The sequence below is a fragment of the Salminus brasiliensis genome, chromosome 21, assembly GCF_030463535.1.
Source record: "Salminus brasiliensis chromosome 21, fSalBra1.hap2, whole genome shotgun sequence".
NCBI lineage: Eukaryota > Metazoa > Chordata > Actinopteri > Characiformes > Bryconidae > Salminus > Salminus brasiliensis.
Genome location: NC_132898.1, coordinates 885,657 through 903,865, shown reverse-complemented (window position 1 = coordinate 903,865; position 18,209 = coordinate 885,657). Strand labels below are relative to the sequence as shown.

Here is an 18,209-nt window from a genome sequence, read left to right as displayed (position 1 = left end):
CGAGAGGCGAGACGAAGTGAGAGAGAAAAATAAATGAACACTATTAAATGCCAGAACCGAGCCTGGGTCGGGTTCCCCTTCTCTTTCTTGTTATTACATTTCAAAGCAGGGCTAGCATACTCCCAATGTTCCATTTTCGTCCCGTCTGAAGAGATGGGGAGTGAATATGAGCAAAGACAACAGTATAAAGTTCATGTTCATGGAGGGCATACCATGTGACTCCCCACAGCCAATCCCAGCCGTGGCGTGGTCGTAAACTTTTATTGCTTAGCTGTAAATTTCCCACCAAACAACCAGGAATGTGTTGCACCTCCTTTCAAGCCCGAGCGACCCGTACTTTTCGATGTAGGGATCCCTCTCAAATCGCCGACATTCCAGTCACTTCTCACAAGCCTTATTTGTTTCCAAATCCACAAAATCATTGTTCCAGGAATCCAAAGCAGTCTTATTTCTTTTCTGGTTCATTGTGATTGGACCTCCAACTGTCGTATCCACTCAATTCAAGGGTTATTTGGGAACTGGGAACATTGAGTTTAATTTTAATATTCCACCAAACAACTAATAAGAAATCAAACATGACATCAACAATTACACTATTTACTATTGCACAAAGACTGGTTTGCTCCTGGTTTGTGTACATGGAATACCAATCATAGGTACTACACTGTGTCTTAACAGTTTCAGGCCTAAAAGCAAAAACGTTATGAAGTAGACATGGTAGTACCTACTCTCATATCAATTGTTAAAATATAAAATCTAAAATAAGAGTTTTTAAAAAAATATCTAATAGTGAAAATAGTATATTTGTTTGTCGATGAAGATGAGCATCCAAGAAGCTTGGATACAATATAAAATACTATTGTTGTGCAACTTTAGTAAATTTCTCTACAGAAATAGTAAGACGTGGATCTACAAAATGGAATCAATGCATAACAATTATGTTTTTTTTTACTTGTGTCTGCTTAACAACATGTTACTCTGCCTGATTTTAAAAGAAGGGTTCTCGTACAAAAATTCCAAATTAGCTTAAAACGTTATATAAATACATATGACATATCCGGTCACCATAATTTCACTTCGTTTGGAGAAATATAGTTATGATATTAGGGTATGTTATTATAATATATCCCTATATCCGTCTAATGTTGTTTTTATATTGATCTTGTGAGATTGGGCATTTTTGTCCAAAATGACTGAGTCATTGAGTCGTTGAGCTTCCACTGAAAATTGAGGAGTTACGAGGTTTTTGCATATTAACACTGAAATCCATGTGTTTCTTAGGCATTTCATTATAACCTACTGAGACTTCTTCTGAACGGCTTAGAATAAACTACTATGTACATAATACAATATTTGGTCAGGTCAGCCCAGTCGCATAGTTCTCTACCTCCTCACCTGTTTCCTGACAGCTGTTGAAGTCAGTCTGTCTATGACTGAGAAATCTTACGTTATAAAAATCCAACAACCATTTTTTTTTCTTATTATCAAATCTTGGGCCTAAGTTTATTGCCATTAAGCAAGAACCTTCACAAGCTGTTCTGTAATAACAGCCCTGTTATAGCTAAACTCTAACAGCCTGGGAATAACGCTGTCTGAATCAGGCCAATAGGCTATTGGGAACAATTTTGTAAAGACGCTAATGGCTTTATTGGCCACCAATAAAGTTTACAGGCGATTCCGACCAGTTAAGGAGTTCTCCTCCACTGGCAACATAAAGGTCTGACGGGTGGACAATACTCTCATACAACTGTCACTTCCTCAGAAAACTTCCGGACTGTCAGCAGCATGATTACAAAGACGTTTGCCAGACGTGTATAGGCTGCCCGAAACAGAAGACTGCAGGTAGGTCTGTGCATTTTAATTAATAAATAATTGAAATTGAATCGTTTTACCTTTACCGTGATATTTTTCAGAGCATGTACAAATCATATTCTGTAATTAAAATTAAACATTATTCAGAAGAACTAAAGTCTGTCGTTATGGTACTGTTATATATTTTTTTTCTGTTTAATATGATTGCGTTATAGATGATTTGGCACAGTAGTTTAAAAGCCTTTTTCTTAATAAAATGCTTGTTAAGTGTTTGTTTATAGAGATGTAGTGCTCAATATTGCTTCAAAACAGCACTGATATTTCAAAAGAATTTTGTTACCTTAACCATATGTACTATAACACTACTAGTGTAATATGGGCAATCTATTTGTGCAAATCATTTGTAAAAGAAATGCTAATAACTAACTTTTCTGTTTTACAGCAGCATTGATTTTTAAGAATACTCCAATAATGCCATTCAAAGCACAGGGAAATCGTTGTTATTTTCCTTTTTTTCTTTTCCCTAATTTTTAATGTATTTGACATACATAAGGTATTACACCAAATACATGTGCAACTCTTTTAATTTGGTTTTATATTTATGTTTGTTGTTTTTATGTTGTTTATGTATCCTAGTCGCTGCTATGAATTTATTCAGATTTTCCCATATTTACTTTTTGACAGAATTACATAATCTGGCACTTGTTCTTTACATCGTGTCCAGATTTAATCATACATGGGCCGATAGAATTGCTCAAAATTCTATATATTTAACATTGACGTCCACTGAAAGTTAGGAAGAATTTTATTGCTTCTCTTGTAGACTTGCCGATTTGGAGATGCAATAAGCTATGACGATGCATTCCTCCAATAATGACAAAGTTCAAAGTAGCTCTCGTTCTCTGTAAGCAGGTGACACCTATATGAATGGAAACAAGATCGTTCCAGAACTATTATTATGGTGAGTATAAGGCAGACATGATTTTACAATTCTAAAACGGAACAGTTCAGCGTCTGTACCACATAGCATAGCACATCATTTAATGCACTCGGCACATCCGCAACCAACACGCCTACTAATTACTAATTAATTAATGCCCATAATTAAAATGACTGACTTTACTGTTGAAAATCTATCAAATCTAACACTTGTTATAAAGGAGGTAAATAAAAAAACAAAACTTGTCCTACTATTGTAGGATTGCTATTATGAACAAATTACAAATTTGAGATAACCGTAATTTTATTTTATTTATAGCTCAGATTTAAAGAAAACAAATATAGAAAACAATTCTAAAAATATTTCAGTGACTGACGTTACAATTGCAATGTTACCAAACACATTTAACTTACAGTCACATCCTGCATGACAATTTTCCCAAATACATGGACTTATAAGTGGACTTATAAGTAATCTATACATATATAAGCCAGTCCCCTCAACGCCATACAGAGTTAACATTACAGAAGGATGGACATGATCGAGGCGAAGATTAAAACCTTACACCAAACGCATGTCGATAGGTAGTTTTAATTGGTGAACGTTGAAAGTCCTTCACGTGCTCCATAAATAGTAGTGCTAAATTAACTATTAAGTGAACTCAGCTGTAGTAGCTGCGCCTAAGGTATAGTTTAGATAAAACTACATACAATGGCTATATGGGAAATTAAAAGTGAAATAAAAGAAAAAGACGAAGTGGTAAAAGAAGAAAAATGTAAAAAAAAAAATAAAAAAAAAAGGAGTTTTATGAGAGTTTTACATTCTTTGAAACCTGCCATAAACAGAAATATTGCAAATTTCCCGATTTAGGTAGCATCACATGCAAAAACTAATAAAAAGGTGATGATAATTATCATTAACTACTTTCGTAAAAAGACACAAACACTCTACAACATACGGTTAACCTACAAAAAACACTACAAATCTCCATCGTAATGGGAGAATGGTTTTGTTCTGAGAAAGAGAGAATGAGATCAAACGTCTTTAACGGCAAAGACTATTTGTCTAACTATTTGGATCTGGGGTTGTGATCATGGTATTCCTTGGACTGTTTTATATATCGTAATCCAGAAAATGAGTTTCCATTGAATGTTAGCGGTCATGAAAGTTTGGTTAATTTCCAAAAGTTAACTAATAATTGATTCAGATGAATTGCTGTAGCTGAAAAAATTGTAATTGTAATTTTAATATGAGTGTTTGAAAATCCATGTATTACTGGAATGATTCTGTAAATTCTAATCCATAATCAAAGTTCCTTGAAAGGTTTGTGGTAGTAAAATGTAGGTTTAATTATAATAAACTAAACTAATAATGGGTTCAGATTAAGAGCTGTAGCCTGAACATTGGATTTAAATTGGAGTGGTTAGAAATTTCTTGTTTCTGATATTATTCTAATCCAAAAATTGAAGTTCCTATATATTATAGGGGTAGCGAAATGTGGGTTTAATTTAGGTACGAAAGTTAAACCAATGGGTTCAGATTAAGAGCTGTAGCCTTAACATGGATTTTAATTGGAGGTTGGAATTCCCAACTCAAGAACTGGATGAAGATGCCCCTTGTCATAGTGGTAGTGGTCTCCAACCTCCAACAAGAAGGAAGAGTTTTTGTGGTGTGTTTAATTTTTGTTAGCTAGTAAAACTGGTCGTTAAACGAGGTCTCTCTATCTTCCTTACTCTGTCTCTATGTCCAGCTTTCTCTCTTCCTCACACACTCACACGGAGCTCAACTTGAAGTCATATAACCATAAAACGAAAGTCATAAAATCACTCTTTTGACTGTTGTTCCTCTGCCGTTTCCTTTTTTTGCTGCTTATCCCCCTCAGCGTCGGCCTCCTCTGGCTCTCCCTCACCCTCTCCCTCACCCTCTGTCTCGCCCCTCTGACCCGGAAATTTATCCTTGTTATTCTCCTTCTTCCACTTCATGCGTCGGTTCTGGAACCATATCTTCACCTGTCGCTCTGTCAACTTCAGCGCGTGCGACACCTCGATGCGTCGCTTGCGAGTCAGGTAAGGGTTGAACAGGAACTCCTTCTCCAGCTCCAGTGTTTGGTAACGGCTGTATGTCTGCCGGCCGCTACGCCTCCCCGGAGCTACGGAGGAAAGGGTGGAGAGATTACAGCGTTTAAATACGCTAACTACTTTACCTTTGTTACGTGATTACTTTTAAATGTGGTATTTCTGCGGTGTGAGAGGAGTGGCAACAACAGATACTATCAATTAACAAACGTGGATGTTCACGGAGCTTCATAGTATGTGTTTTACCATTAACTTACAGGACAGTGTGATTGACTAAATATGAAATAAATACATATAATGTATTAATATTATTATACTAAACTTTCCTGAACTGTGTAATTGCCATTATCCATGGCATAGATATAGCTTAAATCATAAACACACTGTCAGACGAAATATAATATAGCAATGTTACAATGTTTTCTCACTTATTGCTGTACATTCTAAAAAATAAAGATGCTAAAATATTTGTCGTGTGTTTAATTATTTAGATATGCCATAAATATTTACCACACACTCTCAGCCTAATATAATATAGCAAAGGTGCCAAAAAGAGTTGCACTGGGAAAACCAATGTAGGTTCCCTAAACAACCTTTTAATGGATTTTGTATCACTGTTAATTCTTATTGGACTGTGTGAATAACCAGTATGTAATGCCTCAGTGTTATGCACATTCTCAGACACATATATAGTATAGTATAGCAACTTCAGTATAATATATGTATCTCCTTCTTGCTGTACATTCTTAAAACTACAAAAATGCTTAAAAGGTTGTTTTGGAGTGCTGCCATTACAGAACCAATTCAGGTTCCTTTTCAGTGGATTGTTGTTACTGTTAGAGCTTGTTTGTTCTACTATTGTTATTATCCATGATATAGCCAATATCATACACATACAACACACAATCTCAAACGTACATATAATGTGAATACAAATATATTTATATGTTTGTGAATTTCACTGTTAAATATTACTGAATTGTATGATTTTTTTTAGTTTAAAAAATACTAATAATACTAATAATTCCTTTTTTTTGGAGTAGCATCTTTGGAGAGCCAATTCAGGTTCTCTAAACAACCTTTTAATGGACTATCATGGTTAAATATTACTGATATATTGCAATAGTCTATGATATAGATATAACTGATGTCGTAATTATATACACACTCTTAGACGTACATACAATCTGAGAATGTTTACCTTGCTTATTGCTATAGGGTTTTTTTTTTTTTTGGAGAATCTATTCATGTTTCCTGAACAACTTTTAATTGTATTGTTATCACTGTTAAATCGAACTGGACTGTGACACCCCCTGAGTTTTGCTTTTATCCATTATATCCATGTTTTTGTTAAATATTACTCAATTGTGTAATTGCCATTGTCAGTGACACAGGTATGCCGGATATCACAACCACACTACACACACACACACACACACACACACACACACTCTCAGACTCTCAGACACACACACTCTTAGCCTCTGAGAATGTTTATCTGGCTTACTGCTTTACCAGAACCAATTCAGGCTCCTTAAAATAACCTTTAATAGACTGTTATCATGGTTAATTCTTACTGGACAGTGTAATCACTACTTCATATTGCCATGTATCCATGAAACAGATATAGTTATTATAAACACACAACACACACTCTCATCCTCAGATATAATACAGCACCTTGCTTATTAAAAGTAATGATACCATAAATGGTTTGAAAAAGACACTGTTGGTTCCCTAACGTTCAGTGGTTTCCTTTTTATCTAATACGTTTGTAAATGAGTACAAATTTAATCAAATAAGTTTTAAGAATGTTCCACATATAAAGGTTCAATATCAATTTATTTTTTTCCCCTAGCACAGTATTTTCAAACCGAGGAATGAAACCAAAATCTAAACAATTCCCCTTTCAAAATATGACTAGGACTAATCTGAGAACCACCCTTCCAATTTTTTCACCTTTTAAGAGGTTATAAGGTCGTATTTTTGGTGTCATGATATGTTGTGGCACTCATAGTCTTTACTGAGAGAAGTAAGAACATTTGATTCTTTCATGTTTAAATAAATAATGTCGAGTTGTTTTGTTAACACACATGCATAGATTGCCTACTCACACACTCATATGACCAACATGTGGACATGCATTATTAGACTGCATTAATGGTGGTGGACAGAGGTTCAACAAAAAAAGGAAAAGGAAATGATGATCTAACCATGGGGTCTCATCCAAGGGAACATAAGACCGGGTGGGTTCTGATTCAAATGGCCTTGTCGTTCTCCTAGATTGGTGCCAGTGGAAGATTTACAGTCTGGGTACTGCGCCACGCTCGCCTCTTGCTGAGACCCATAAAGCGTTTGCCTCGGAAATGCCTCGTAGCCATAAAACGCCGTGGCATCGCTATGGCACGCCAGGGCACAGTGGTTCTGCTGATAGCCCGGAGTCGCCAGTCCTGGTGTGCCGTGGTGAAAGAAGTCCTGAGCGTGGTGGGACGCGTGCTGAAACCCCGGAGCAGCTGACCCAGCCCCGTAGACTATTGCATGGCTCCGGGTGACGCTCTGGGGGAACCTGCAGTCGTAGTAAGTTTGTTCCAACCTCTCGCTGCCTTTATACTTGGAATACAACGGGTTTACAAAATAGGTACTCATTTCTTGTGTTGTGTCTTTGTCCCAGAACAGTGTTTGTGCTGATAAACAACAAGGTGACATTCGAGTTTTAGCCCAGTGCAGTTCCAAACCCCATGCAGGCGCACCACCAAACGTGCCACCAATTACAAAAAAGGTGAGTCAAGGCAGCCTTCAGCTCTTAGCCTCGAAAAACAAAAACGATTGGTCGTGTTTCCCCCCCTGTCTTCCGGTTCTGTCTGGTGGCTCGTTTGCCTCCTATTGTCCATTTGCCATCCTAAATCCAGTTAATGTCGTCAATAGGTTGATGTGTGCTAGCCCGGTCTGGTTAGCTCTTCAGACAGCCACAAACGGTGTCTGCGCCCCGCAACCCCCCTTTGCCTCGACAACCTTCAACCCCCTCCCCTCCTCGTTGCGTTCTGAGACGTCTACCTTGAGCAGAGCAAGCCTTGAATCCACACCGTATCAGCGTTGCTTACTGTTCTACAGTTAATTGTTAGCCTTTACATACATATATAAGTACTGTATTGTCAAATATCTGAAGTTACAGTAAAAACACACATGCATCTGTTTAAGCTGTATTAAAATCACTGCAGTTTACAAGCTATGATGAAGGGTTTCATTCAATGTGTACACTCGTGGTTCCATGGTAAGGCCTAGAAGTAGTTATGTCATTTTTCATACCCCTTCAGGGGAATTTCATTTTACATAACGTTAATTTATGATTAATGATGTAAAACGCACGAGCAAATCAGTGATCTAAAATCTTCATTCATTCTGATGCAAAAGCAAGATATTAAATCACATGTAGAATTGTTAGGGAAAATAGAAAATACAATTACAATGTAAGTTTTCATTCATTTTATCGTGCATTTTATAGTGCTGTGAATGGTCTAATCAAATAATTGTGAATTGTTAATTGTTACTCGTCGTTACTTGTTCTCATCGTGACTGAAGGGGTACTGGGTCTGTAATTGTTTTTTAAAGCTACTAGCATTTTTCCTCACTGTTGATTATTCAGCGTTTGTAAGGGAAGGCTAAGCGTGCTGCCCCCTGCTGATGATTATGTGATAGTGCGCTCAAGTTATCAACTCGTACTCGTGTATGAGGCTATTTGTTTGGTCTGGTAAAGCTTTCCACACAAACATTAAAACACATACATTTATTTCCAAAAAGAGGTGATTCAATTTACTGTTTAACAGGTCTTTATATTTTATGTTCTTTATATTTCAAGCTACATAAATGAGAGAGACATTAAAATAAGACATACAAATGTTTAAATTATACAGTTTAAATGAATTTGTATCATATTATATCTAAACAGTACATATAGATAGAATTATGTGGTCAAACCCTCATGTTGAATATTAAATATGTTTCACAAATAAACTCTTTTTCGAACTTTCTGGAGTGTTTTTTATTGTTTCTAATCCTCTATCAGCTAAAGAACGAGTAGTAGTACTGCAGTGATGTACAATGTGTGTAGGTTCAGTAAAAACGTCAGAAATATCTTAAGGATCAGGTGTAACCAATGTATTTATGCAACAAAATGTACATTACCTACGTGTCTGTAGTTTAAAAAATGCACTAGCCTATTTATTTTAGAGCACGTTATTTGGATGTAATTTACTATACTGTTTTTGGTTAAATACTACACCCATCAGGACCAACGAGAAATCCTTAAATACATGTGGATCTTTTATCTTCCTGTACGTGTAATTTGTATCCGGCGTAAAATTTACGCTGTGCTTTTTATTACACTATAGAATTACAATGTGGGCATAAAAACCCAACCATTTCCCAACTCTTAGCATTCTGTTATTCTTGTTTGAATGGGTTCCGCTTATTGCAAACACTCAGATCAACAATGACCTCTGGCTAGTGAGCTAGCATTTCAAATCATGTCCTTTGGTGTTGTCCGCGGTTTTGAACTAAGACAGGCATCATTGGTGGAAGGCTAGCGACATCTAGCGGTCATTTTATTTAATGGGCCGTTCTCCCAACAACGTCCTCTTTCAAAAGAAGAGAATATCATTGCATCTCTTATTGTTGCTTCCGATGGGTTTTTTCCCCTAAATTCATTCAATTTATGTGAGAAACTAATGACTCATCGTCTTAAACATGTTTTTGACAGAACAACGTGTTTTGCTTTCCAATGTCCATAAAACATTTAGAGACTTTTTGGAAAACGTTCTGTTGCAAATAATCGTGTCATTTAGTCAGTAGCGTACAGTTCAACTTCAAAGAAGTTCAAAGAAAATATTTAATATGAACTGATTATACCGATGAATATAGAATATTATATTGTGTTATTAATAAATAATACATGGAATAACAAACACCAGAGGCAACGTTAAATAAAAGTAATTTGTTATATGAATGGAAACGTTTTGCTTGTTTGTCCTACCAAACCCCATTTCATAAGGCTACAGATTCTATAAATATTTGAAAGTCTTTGAGATGTGTTTGTTTATAATGTGAAATATAACGTGGATTCTTAGAGGACAACTGTGTTGTTGGGATTCAGGCTTTTCAAGTGCTTCTTAACCCCCCTCTCCATTGACCGGTGCGGTAGGGTGTGATAAAAGAAAGGGTAGACGCGTTTGTAGAGGACCCTGAGACCAAAAAACAAGTGTAATACCCTCTTTTGTAAGGACCGCAAGCGTTGCCCCCCAATAAAACAATAAAGTAATTTAGCCCAGACGTCTAGCCAGTTCTCCAGGCTTGCTTTGTTTCATTCCTTTCGGGGCTGTAAACCTGCATTGCTCTAATCCTCGCAACGGAAATGTCCAAAATTGAGCTCTAAAACACTTTACATCCTGTCAGCATTGTTTTGTGGCACCTTCAGAAAAAGAAGGGTGAGTTTGTCGCTGTGCCGCAGAGCCAAACATTCAAACTCACGCTTCACTTCAGGAAGAACGAACACATACGAGAGTCTAGAAATAACATAGAGCATGGTGGAAATGTGTGTGTGTGTGTGTGTGTGTATATATATATATATATATATATATATATATATATATATATATATATATATTGTTAGAGGTAAAAAACAATAAAAGGTCAACGAACTCACAATGATCTAATCATAAAAAATATTGACACTTTAAATCGACGGCAAAATAATTGTTTTCAGCTATTCTGAAAGACGCATTCGGGAAATTAATTGGTAGATTCTTTGGGAAATTTGACAGATTACTGATGTAGAAAAACAAAATAAAAAATAGTTTAAAATGATAATTAAAAATACATATATTTGCGGACTATATATGCCATGTAAAGTGTGCCTTTGTACTATAGAAACGTGTCGTGTCTGATTCAGTTAGTTTGGAAATATTGAGGAAGAGGAATAGGACGTTGACCAAAATCACAGCTGTTTTTAATAAAGCTCATTCTACAGCGTCTAATCTCTAAAGGCTATCAGAACCGACATTATTCCCTTGCGTGTCACCACACAATAGGTCACCCTTTTTAGTTTTCTGACAGGCAAATCAAGAATGGATATTGTACACGCGTGAGAATCAACTATTTTTAACTTACAATTTTCGTTTTACCCAACACAAGCGAGGCAATGGTTTCAGCACAGCTCTACAAAGTCTCTGACAGCTTAAATACACATTTACATTTAGTAACTATAACCTTTACAACATATTTTCAAAATATACCATCAAGAAACAAGAGTCCGTTCTGTTTTAGTTTACAGTTTCTTATTTTAGAGATCTCATACAAAATATGAACAATATTTGAATATGAGCGTGTAAGATACATCACCACCTAGAAAAATAGGTAATATATTTTAGGCTACATATAACCGACATCCAGCACAGTTCTTCAAATAGTCGACCGTCCAATTTTCTTCAACTGTATAAAAAAGAAGATAAATTCAAAATAGTAAATCCAACCGGCTATTTAACTTACAGACTCGATATTAGACTTACGCAACTGGACAAAATAGAGCTGATTCTCTCACTGAAGTGTAAGGGTGATCTGTGTTTAGGCAAAAGTGCAGAAGACTTCTACGCATACGTGTTTCAGAGATCCGGAAAGCTCCAGTCCGGTACAATTGCTGATGAAGCGTCTACAGATCCAGATGCTCTGCGACCACAGAGCTACTTGTTAGCTCCTATTCGTTATTTTCGGCCTTCTCTTTATTCATTTTCTTCATTTTCATACGGCGATTCTGAAACCAAATTTTGACCTGTCGCTCGGTCAAATTTAGCACACGTGCCACTTCGTATCGACGGTCCCTTGTAAGGTACATGTTGAATAAAAACTCCTTTTCCAGTTCTAGAGTTTGGTATTTAGTGTAGGGGCAGCGTTTCTTTCTCGTTGAGCGCGCGTGTATCCAGTTGGCCACAGGATTATCTGTAAAACAAAAATAAATTTATCGTTTATTTTAGATTTGGCTTTTTAAAATCTCAGTTATATAATTAATTACTTTAATATGTACATTGGCATTTTGGTAAATTGGTTTGTAAGCAAGCAGTGCTGTAGCTGTGTTTGCTTTTGCATATTTATGATTAAACACAAGGCGGCTCTGAATTTTTCACCGGGTCTTTTTTTTGTGTGCAAAAAGGTCTTGTCATAAAAAGTGACTATGTCCATTGGCTTTATTGGCTCATAAAAGACTTTAAAAGCCTTTGGTTTCAGGTGCCAGTCCACCCGTTCTGGGGACAGCTCTACTTTGATATTTTGAGGAAACATTGGAAAGTTTATTCTTACCAATTCAGTTCAAATAGTAGACATTTAGACAAACTGGAAACAAATAAAAATGTATTTGCTCAGACCTACTGTATTTAAATTGCTTTATAATTTATTTATTTATTTATTATTATACATTATCCCACAACCACAAACAAAACAATTCTTCAAATTCTTCAAATGAACAATTTTCAGTATTCAAAAGTATCAGTTTAAACAAAAATGGAATTAAAAGTGAATAACGATTGGTTGAGCCACTATTTTACCAGACGCCCTGGCTCTAAGCTGATCCTCAACTCGCCCCTCAAAGGCTTGTTTTCCGAGATTGTTCACTTTATAGCCGCTTTATGGCTCCTGTCTATTTACAACCTTAAAGCCATTGGCATTTGCTCCAAAATGCTCTCAGACAGGAAGAAACGTTCTCGTTCAAAGGAAATTGGAAATGGAAATAGATAGCAAGGCTTACAAAGCTTGTCTACAAAGACTGTATACAAAGCCAAATATCGCCACAACATCGCGTATAAGCTGGTGAGAGCTGGTGAGGGGAAAATAACAAAACAACAACAACAACAACAATAACACTTACTCGGATCAATCTCAGGTTTATCCTCTTTAACCTTCTCGGAGAAAAGCGCGTCTGACTCTAGAGACGAGCTGGTCTGTAGCGTCTTTTCTCTCGAATCCTCAGATGGGCTGTAATAATAGTCCGAGTAACCTCGTCCATTGGCTGCAATGCATTCTCCAGGTCTAAGCTCTGAGAAACCATCCGATTTCAGCCCATAATGTCTGCTGCTGTTTGGGTAGCCTGGGAAAGACACTGCCCCTGAGATTGGCTCAAGCCAAGAGCGCACATACCTCGGTTCTGTACCTAATCGAGGCTGGTGGACATAGGGGTGGTACACCACTGATGACTGGGAATGCACGGGACCCCAGGACGAGGTGAAGACTGGAGTTTTGGGCGAAAAGCTGCAGGATGGAAACTCCGAGCACTCGGCTACAAGGGGCGATGGGCGCGAGCCGGCTGGAAGTATCTCCTGTGCCGAAAAACGCGTCGTGAGAACGTCCTCGGGTTCGTGATTTATCAGAGAATCCACGTAATAATTGCTTATAGGACCCGTGGTCGACATGACGACTCCTCTGGACTTCCTAACATGGATCAGATTTTTATGGAGTGCAGATGTGTACTTTTGATGTGCTCGTAGTACAATCAAGTCAGGTAATTATTTCTCTCGGGGCTCTTGGCTGCCATTGGTTGGCGGTAGACACGTGATTGTATTTTTTCCAAAATCACAACGTGGATTAATGCGCGAAATCTCTTTAGACAGTAACGGTCCGCGTTGTGAACAGCTGATAAACGCTCAATTTTTTATAGCAATCAATCAAACGACCAACCACGATTGCATTATGTTTCGTTTGACCATCAGAGAGCCTCCTCAGAGAGGCGTCCTAAAGCCCTAAAGCATGAGGTAGGCAACGTTAGCAAAAATACTCAGGCACTATTTCCAGGCGTCATTTGTCTTCTGTAGCATTTTACTGCGTATGGCTTAAATTATAAAAAAAAAAAAAAAAAATTCAACTAGAAAATCGCTTAAAACATAATTATAACAATGCATAACAACACATTGCGAGATACTTTAACTAGTAATGCTTTGAATGGCTGTCTAAAACGAGGGAATCCTAACACATACATATAATAAAATGCACGGTATATCTGCTATTACTATGCAGCTTTTAAGACAGACACCTGGAAAAAAGGCTTTACAACTGAGGAAAGTATTATTAGGCTATCATACTTCAGTAAAGAAAAGAAAAGCGTGGCCAGGGGGTAGCTCGTGCCAATAAACTTTTATGAGAGCACATTTGATTGTTCTTAAACGTGTCAAACGTGTTAAAAAACAAAAACCTCAAGACACAAAATAACAAAATCATCACACAATACATAATCAATTTACTGTACACGTAGAACGTGCCACGTCATTCAGTTTAGTTTTGTACGGTATTAATCTCACTAATTATAAATATGATATAACTCTCCCCCCAAAAATGTGTTCGATGCTGTGATGCGTTGAAGAAACTCTGCCACATGCACGTCTCAAATGGACAACTCTTGTAAGCATAGACTAAATAAATATTTCTGTTTTAATAGCATTAAGCTAATACTTGCCTAAATGCGTTGTATGACGCAATCACCCGCATGGTGAGCATTCCTAAAAAAGGAGTCGGTGTGAAAATGAACTTCTGCTGTGGTGTACGTGAGCAGTGTTTGAAAGCAGAGCCGACTCCGCACTGCGGTGGCCGACTGCTTGATTAATTGCCTTTGTCACCAAAACATCGTTAGGCACCTCCGCCGCCCGTGAGATTCCGTCGTGTTTCCTCACGATCCGATCGAGCTACCGCTTGATCCTCTTTAATATCTAAACGCATATTTTTTTTTTTTTCTGGGATAGTTTAAATGGTGGTATTCTTTTTTGAACGCTGTTAAAATATATTAAACCCTATGTCGGTCTATGCTTCAATACTTCCTTCAAGTCTCATGTCAACTTAAAGTACCTATTGCCATAATGATCACCAAATAGTTAGTATGAATAAATAATATACAATTCTATATTCTTCTCAAATAACTCTTCTCATAAATCTTCAAATAAATCTTTAATTCAAAGAGTCTATGTGCTACGTTTATGTATGATATTCATCCACAGCACTGAAGAACCTCAGAAGCGGCATTCAAAAATCAAGCACATTTTTTATCTGGACTGAGAGTATTTAGACTTAATGTGGAATCAATATTCACACATAAAAGCAAATTCACATATCAAAACGACTGTTTACTCTGAATATTACCAAGTATAGTGCACTGTTAAGAATCAACGGTGGCTGTTCAGACCTAAGCTAATACCACCTCAGACCTACTGTGAACACAGAAAGAACTACCACAAGTAATAAACAAACAAAAAGTAATATAACTGTCTGGACAATGACGATGTAAACGATGTTTTCAAATAGTGGGTTTAAGCAAGTTAAGCTCTTATGTTGTGGCTTGCATCTCATGTTTACAGCAGATTATGTTACCAATGTGTTAGTTCCCATTTATTTAACATTTTTGCAAATCAGTAGGTTTGGATCACATTGAAATCCATCTTAATACATCAGTATGTTGGCCGGTTGGTGAACATGAACCATCTACGTGGATCTTTGGATCTGACATGTGAATGATTATTTCAGTAAATACAATGACTAACATGCCAGACTAATGTAATGGATGGTTTCTGATTGCATTACTGTTTTATTTTAATAAAGTTAATCGAACTAGTGTGAAATGGATTGGGTTTATCTATCTATCTATCTATCTATCTATCTATCTATCTATCTATTCATTACATATGCCAAATAGCAGCAATCAGTTACATTCTAAAGCATGCTTTAATAAGGTGCTCAGGAATAAAACTACACTGAGGCTGCAGTGAAAAGTATACGTATCAATCACTTTAATACCTTTGGCATTCAGGAAATGGAAGATGCCTTACAAATAGCATATATTCCAACAAACATGAGCTGATAAAGTTTGAGAACACATCTTAGCTGAAATCACAATAATCCTTCCGGCCCTACTGTAAAATATATTTTATAATATTTGAGAGAGCTGATGTATGGGAATGTGTGCATGATTTCTTACTTTACTGCGCAGAGAAGAAAACACATTTAATTTGATTAATGAAGACATCCCATGCTCAAAAGCAGAACATAACTCAGAATATACCTGTTCTGTTACCAAAGTTTTCCTCCCAAAATGATTTTTAATTTTGTAAAGATTGTTCAGAAGACTATCGTTTTTTTTTTTTTTTTTTTTTTTTTTTTGGGGGGGGGGGGGGGGCTCAACTGTAATCTACACTGCCACATTACATTACATCAATGCATTATTCACAGTTCATTAAACACTACAATACATTGTGGTACTAAACAGCTTCATAGTGGACATTCATCGTCGTATGAACTTTTTTGGTTTAGATCAACTACAGATTTGTTCTAGACACATGATCCCTTTCTGAAAGCGAGAAATTAATGTAGTGTATTTCAGATACCTGTAATACTTGTCCTTATAAACGTTGTTTGATTATAAATGAGTGTTTAACAAATAAAAAGGAGAACGAATCGAATAGTTTTAGAAGTACGACATAACACGATTACGTTTCTATTTAGATATGTCTTGCGTTTTTCCTGTTTTTCTTAACACACATAAGGATCTTAAACTGTTTATATTTGCCTCGGGCTGTCAACGATCAACATAGCTGACAGATTTTAGTTATGAAGTTGGATGTATGAAGGGATTAATGTTATTTATGAAGAGCGTTAAGTTTGTGAGTCCAGTTTGAAAATTAGTACACAGTCATAAACACGTGTTCTGAAACATTTTAAGGCACAGCATTTACTCCTCAAAGCTGTATTGATAGTGGTCAGAATTAGGCATAAAGACACATAATTATTAAACATTCAGGTAGGTTGAATTCTGAATGCTCGTGACAAATTGGAAGGACACAGAAATGGTTGCATTCATTTCACGGGCACTACAGATGTCTTGAAGTGGACGACATTATAAATTGTTGTGTAGTGCAAATATTTTTTTAAATACAACACAAACTCTGATTATTTCGCAAATATTGACCGATATACTTCGTAATCTAAATGGCTTGCAAATTCGCGTAAACTAGAAGCATATCGTCGCCTTCTGTCGCCAAAAAAATAAAAACAAAATTCAGTGGAAGTCAATGAAAAATTCTAGATTTCAAATTCACATTATGTTAAAAACTGAAAAACGTTTCAGTTCCAGTTTATAATAATTGGCTGTGCAATTGAAGAGTAAATGAGGGACACTTTTATTATTGTTAACCGTGTTGTTTATTGTTGTTAACCGTGTATTATTATATTTAATTTTAAAGTTAGAGCAATATATACAGATAAAAAGGAAGAAGAATTAAGGGAGTTCTTTAATTTGAAAATGGCAACAATAATTTTCCTGACACAATATATATATATATATATATATATATATATATATATATATATATATAGAGGCGTATTAATGAAGTTGCATAACAAAATTAATACTATTATGCACTTGAATACCTTGTAATATCTGGACTCACACGCTGTTGAAGAATGTGAGCACAACAACAACAACAATAAGAAAAGAACAATAATAAGAAAAAAAGGGTTTTTTTTTATTTTTGTAGAAATAGAATAGAATATTGAAAATGCAAAGCAGTGAAAAACAGTAAAATCAGATTTATCTTCTGAAGGTGCAGAGATCACCTAGAGAAACTAGAACCAAAAGAATCCCTGATATCTAAAGGTTCCGCACCTGCAGACCAGGCCCTGGTGCAGTGCTGCAGTCATTCTAACCTGTTCACTATCAATCCTTCTCTTTTTCCACAAGTCTCTTCTCCCAAGGCCTCAACTACCAAGCTGGGAACAAGACAGGACCGAGATTTCCAGCCCCCGTGCAGTTTACAGCCCCAATTCAGCCACTGTCGACTATAGATGACTTTTAGTGACGCATAAAAGCAATGGAGATAGTACAGGAACAGGTGGGGGTTCTGCAGTTAACAGAGGCGACGGTGGTTCATTTACAATGCCATTTGCGGAGACGGGGTAATTTGGCGGAAATGGACGCCCTTGATGAAGGCGAACTGACGTAATCAAGGCAGTTTCTTGTTGCCGAGGCAGGAAGTCAATCCCAACAACATGAAACTACCTAAACCACGCATCAGCTGAACGTGAGAGGCTATCCAGTGCGTGACGTCTGAAATAAAACAATGCCTATGCCAACAATCACCATGTATAAGTCCAGACTTGTAGCCAATGAAAAACTTTAAAAAAAAACGGAGTAAGCGATTGCTTGCGTTTGGAGCTTTCATGAACACCAAGCAAATCGCATGATAAGCATCTCAAACTACTGCTATAAAATCAACTCTATATAACTATATAACACAGTCTCTCTATAACTCAGTAACCCAGAGGTATAAATCTCAATCGGAAATTCAAATCCCACCACAATCACCTCT

General features: G+C 36.6%; 2 protein-coding genes across 2 annotated transcripts; both read right to left on the bottom strand.

The window, feature by feature from the left end:
• Positions 1-3,037: 3,037 nt before the first annotated feature.
• LOC140543212 (homeobox protein Hox-C8-like) lies at positions 3,038-7,795 on the bottom strand. The gene is made up of 2 exons (XM_072666264.1): positions 7,041-7,795; positions 3,038-4,901 (listed from the first exon to the last, which is right to left on the bottom strand). The coding sequence occupies exons 1-2, from the start codon at positions 7,531-7,533 to the stop codon at positions 4,576-4,578; spliced, it is 819 nt and encodes a 272-aa protein (XP_072522365.1). The 5' UTR covers positions 7,534-7,795; the 3' UTR covers positions 3,038-4,575.
• A 3,055-nt stretch (positions 7,796-10,850) lies between these two features.
• On the bottom strand, positions 10,851-13,348 carry LOC140542852 (homeobox protein Hox-C9a-like). The gene is made up of 2 exons (XM_072665795.1): positions 12,737-13,348; positions 10,851-11,814 (listed from the first exon to the last, which is right to left on the bottom strand). The coding sequence occupies exons 1-2, from the start codon at positions 13,275-13,277 to the stop codon at positions 11,573-11,575; spliced, it is 783 nt and encodes a 260-aa protein (XP_072521896.1). The 5' UTR covers positions 13,278-13,348; the 3' UTR covers positions 10,851-11,572.
• Positions 13,349-18,209: the final 4,861 nt, after the last annotated feature.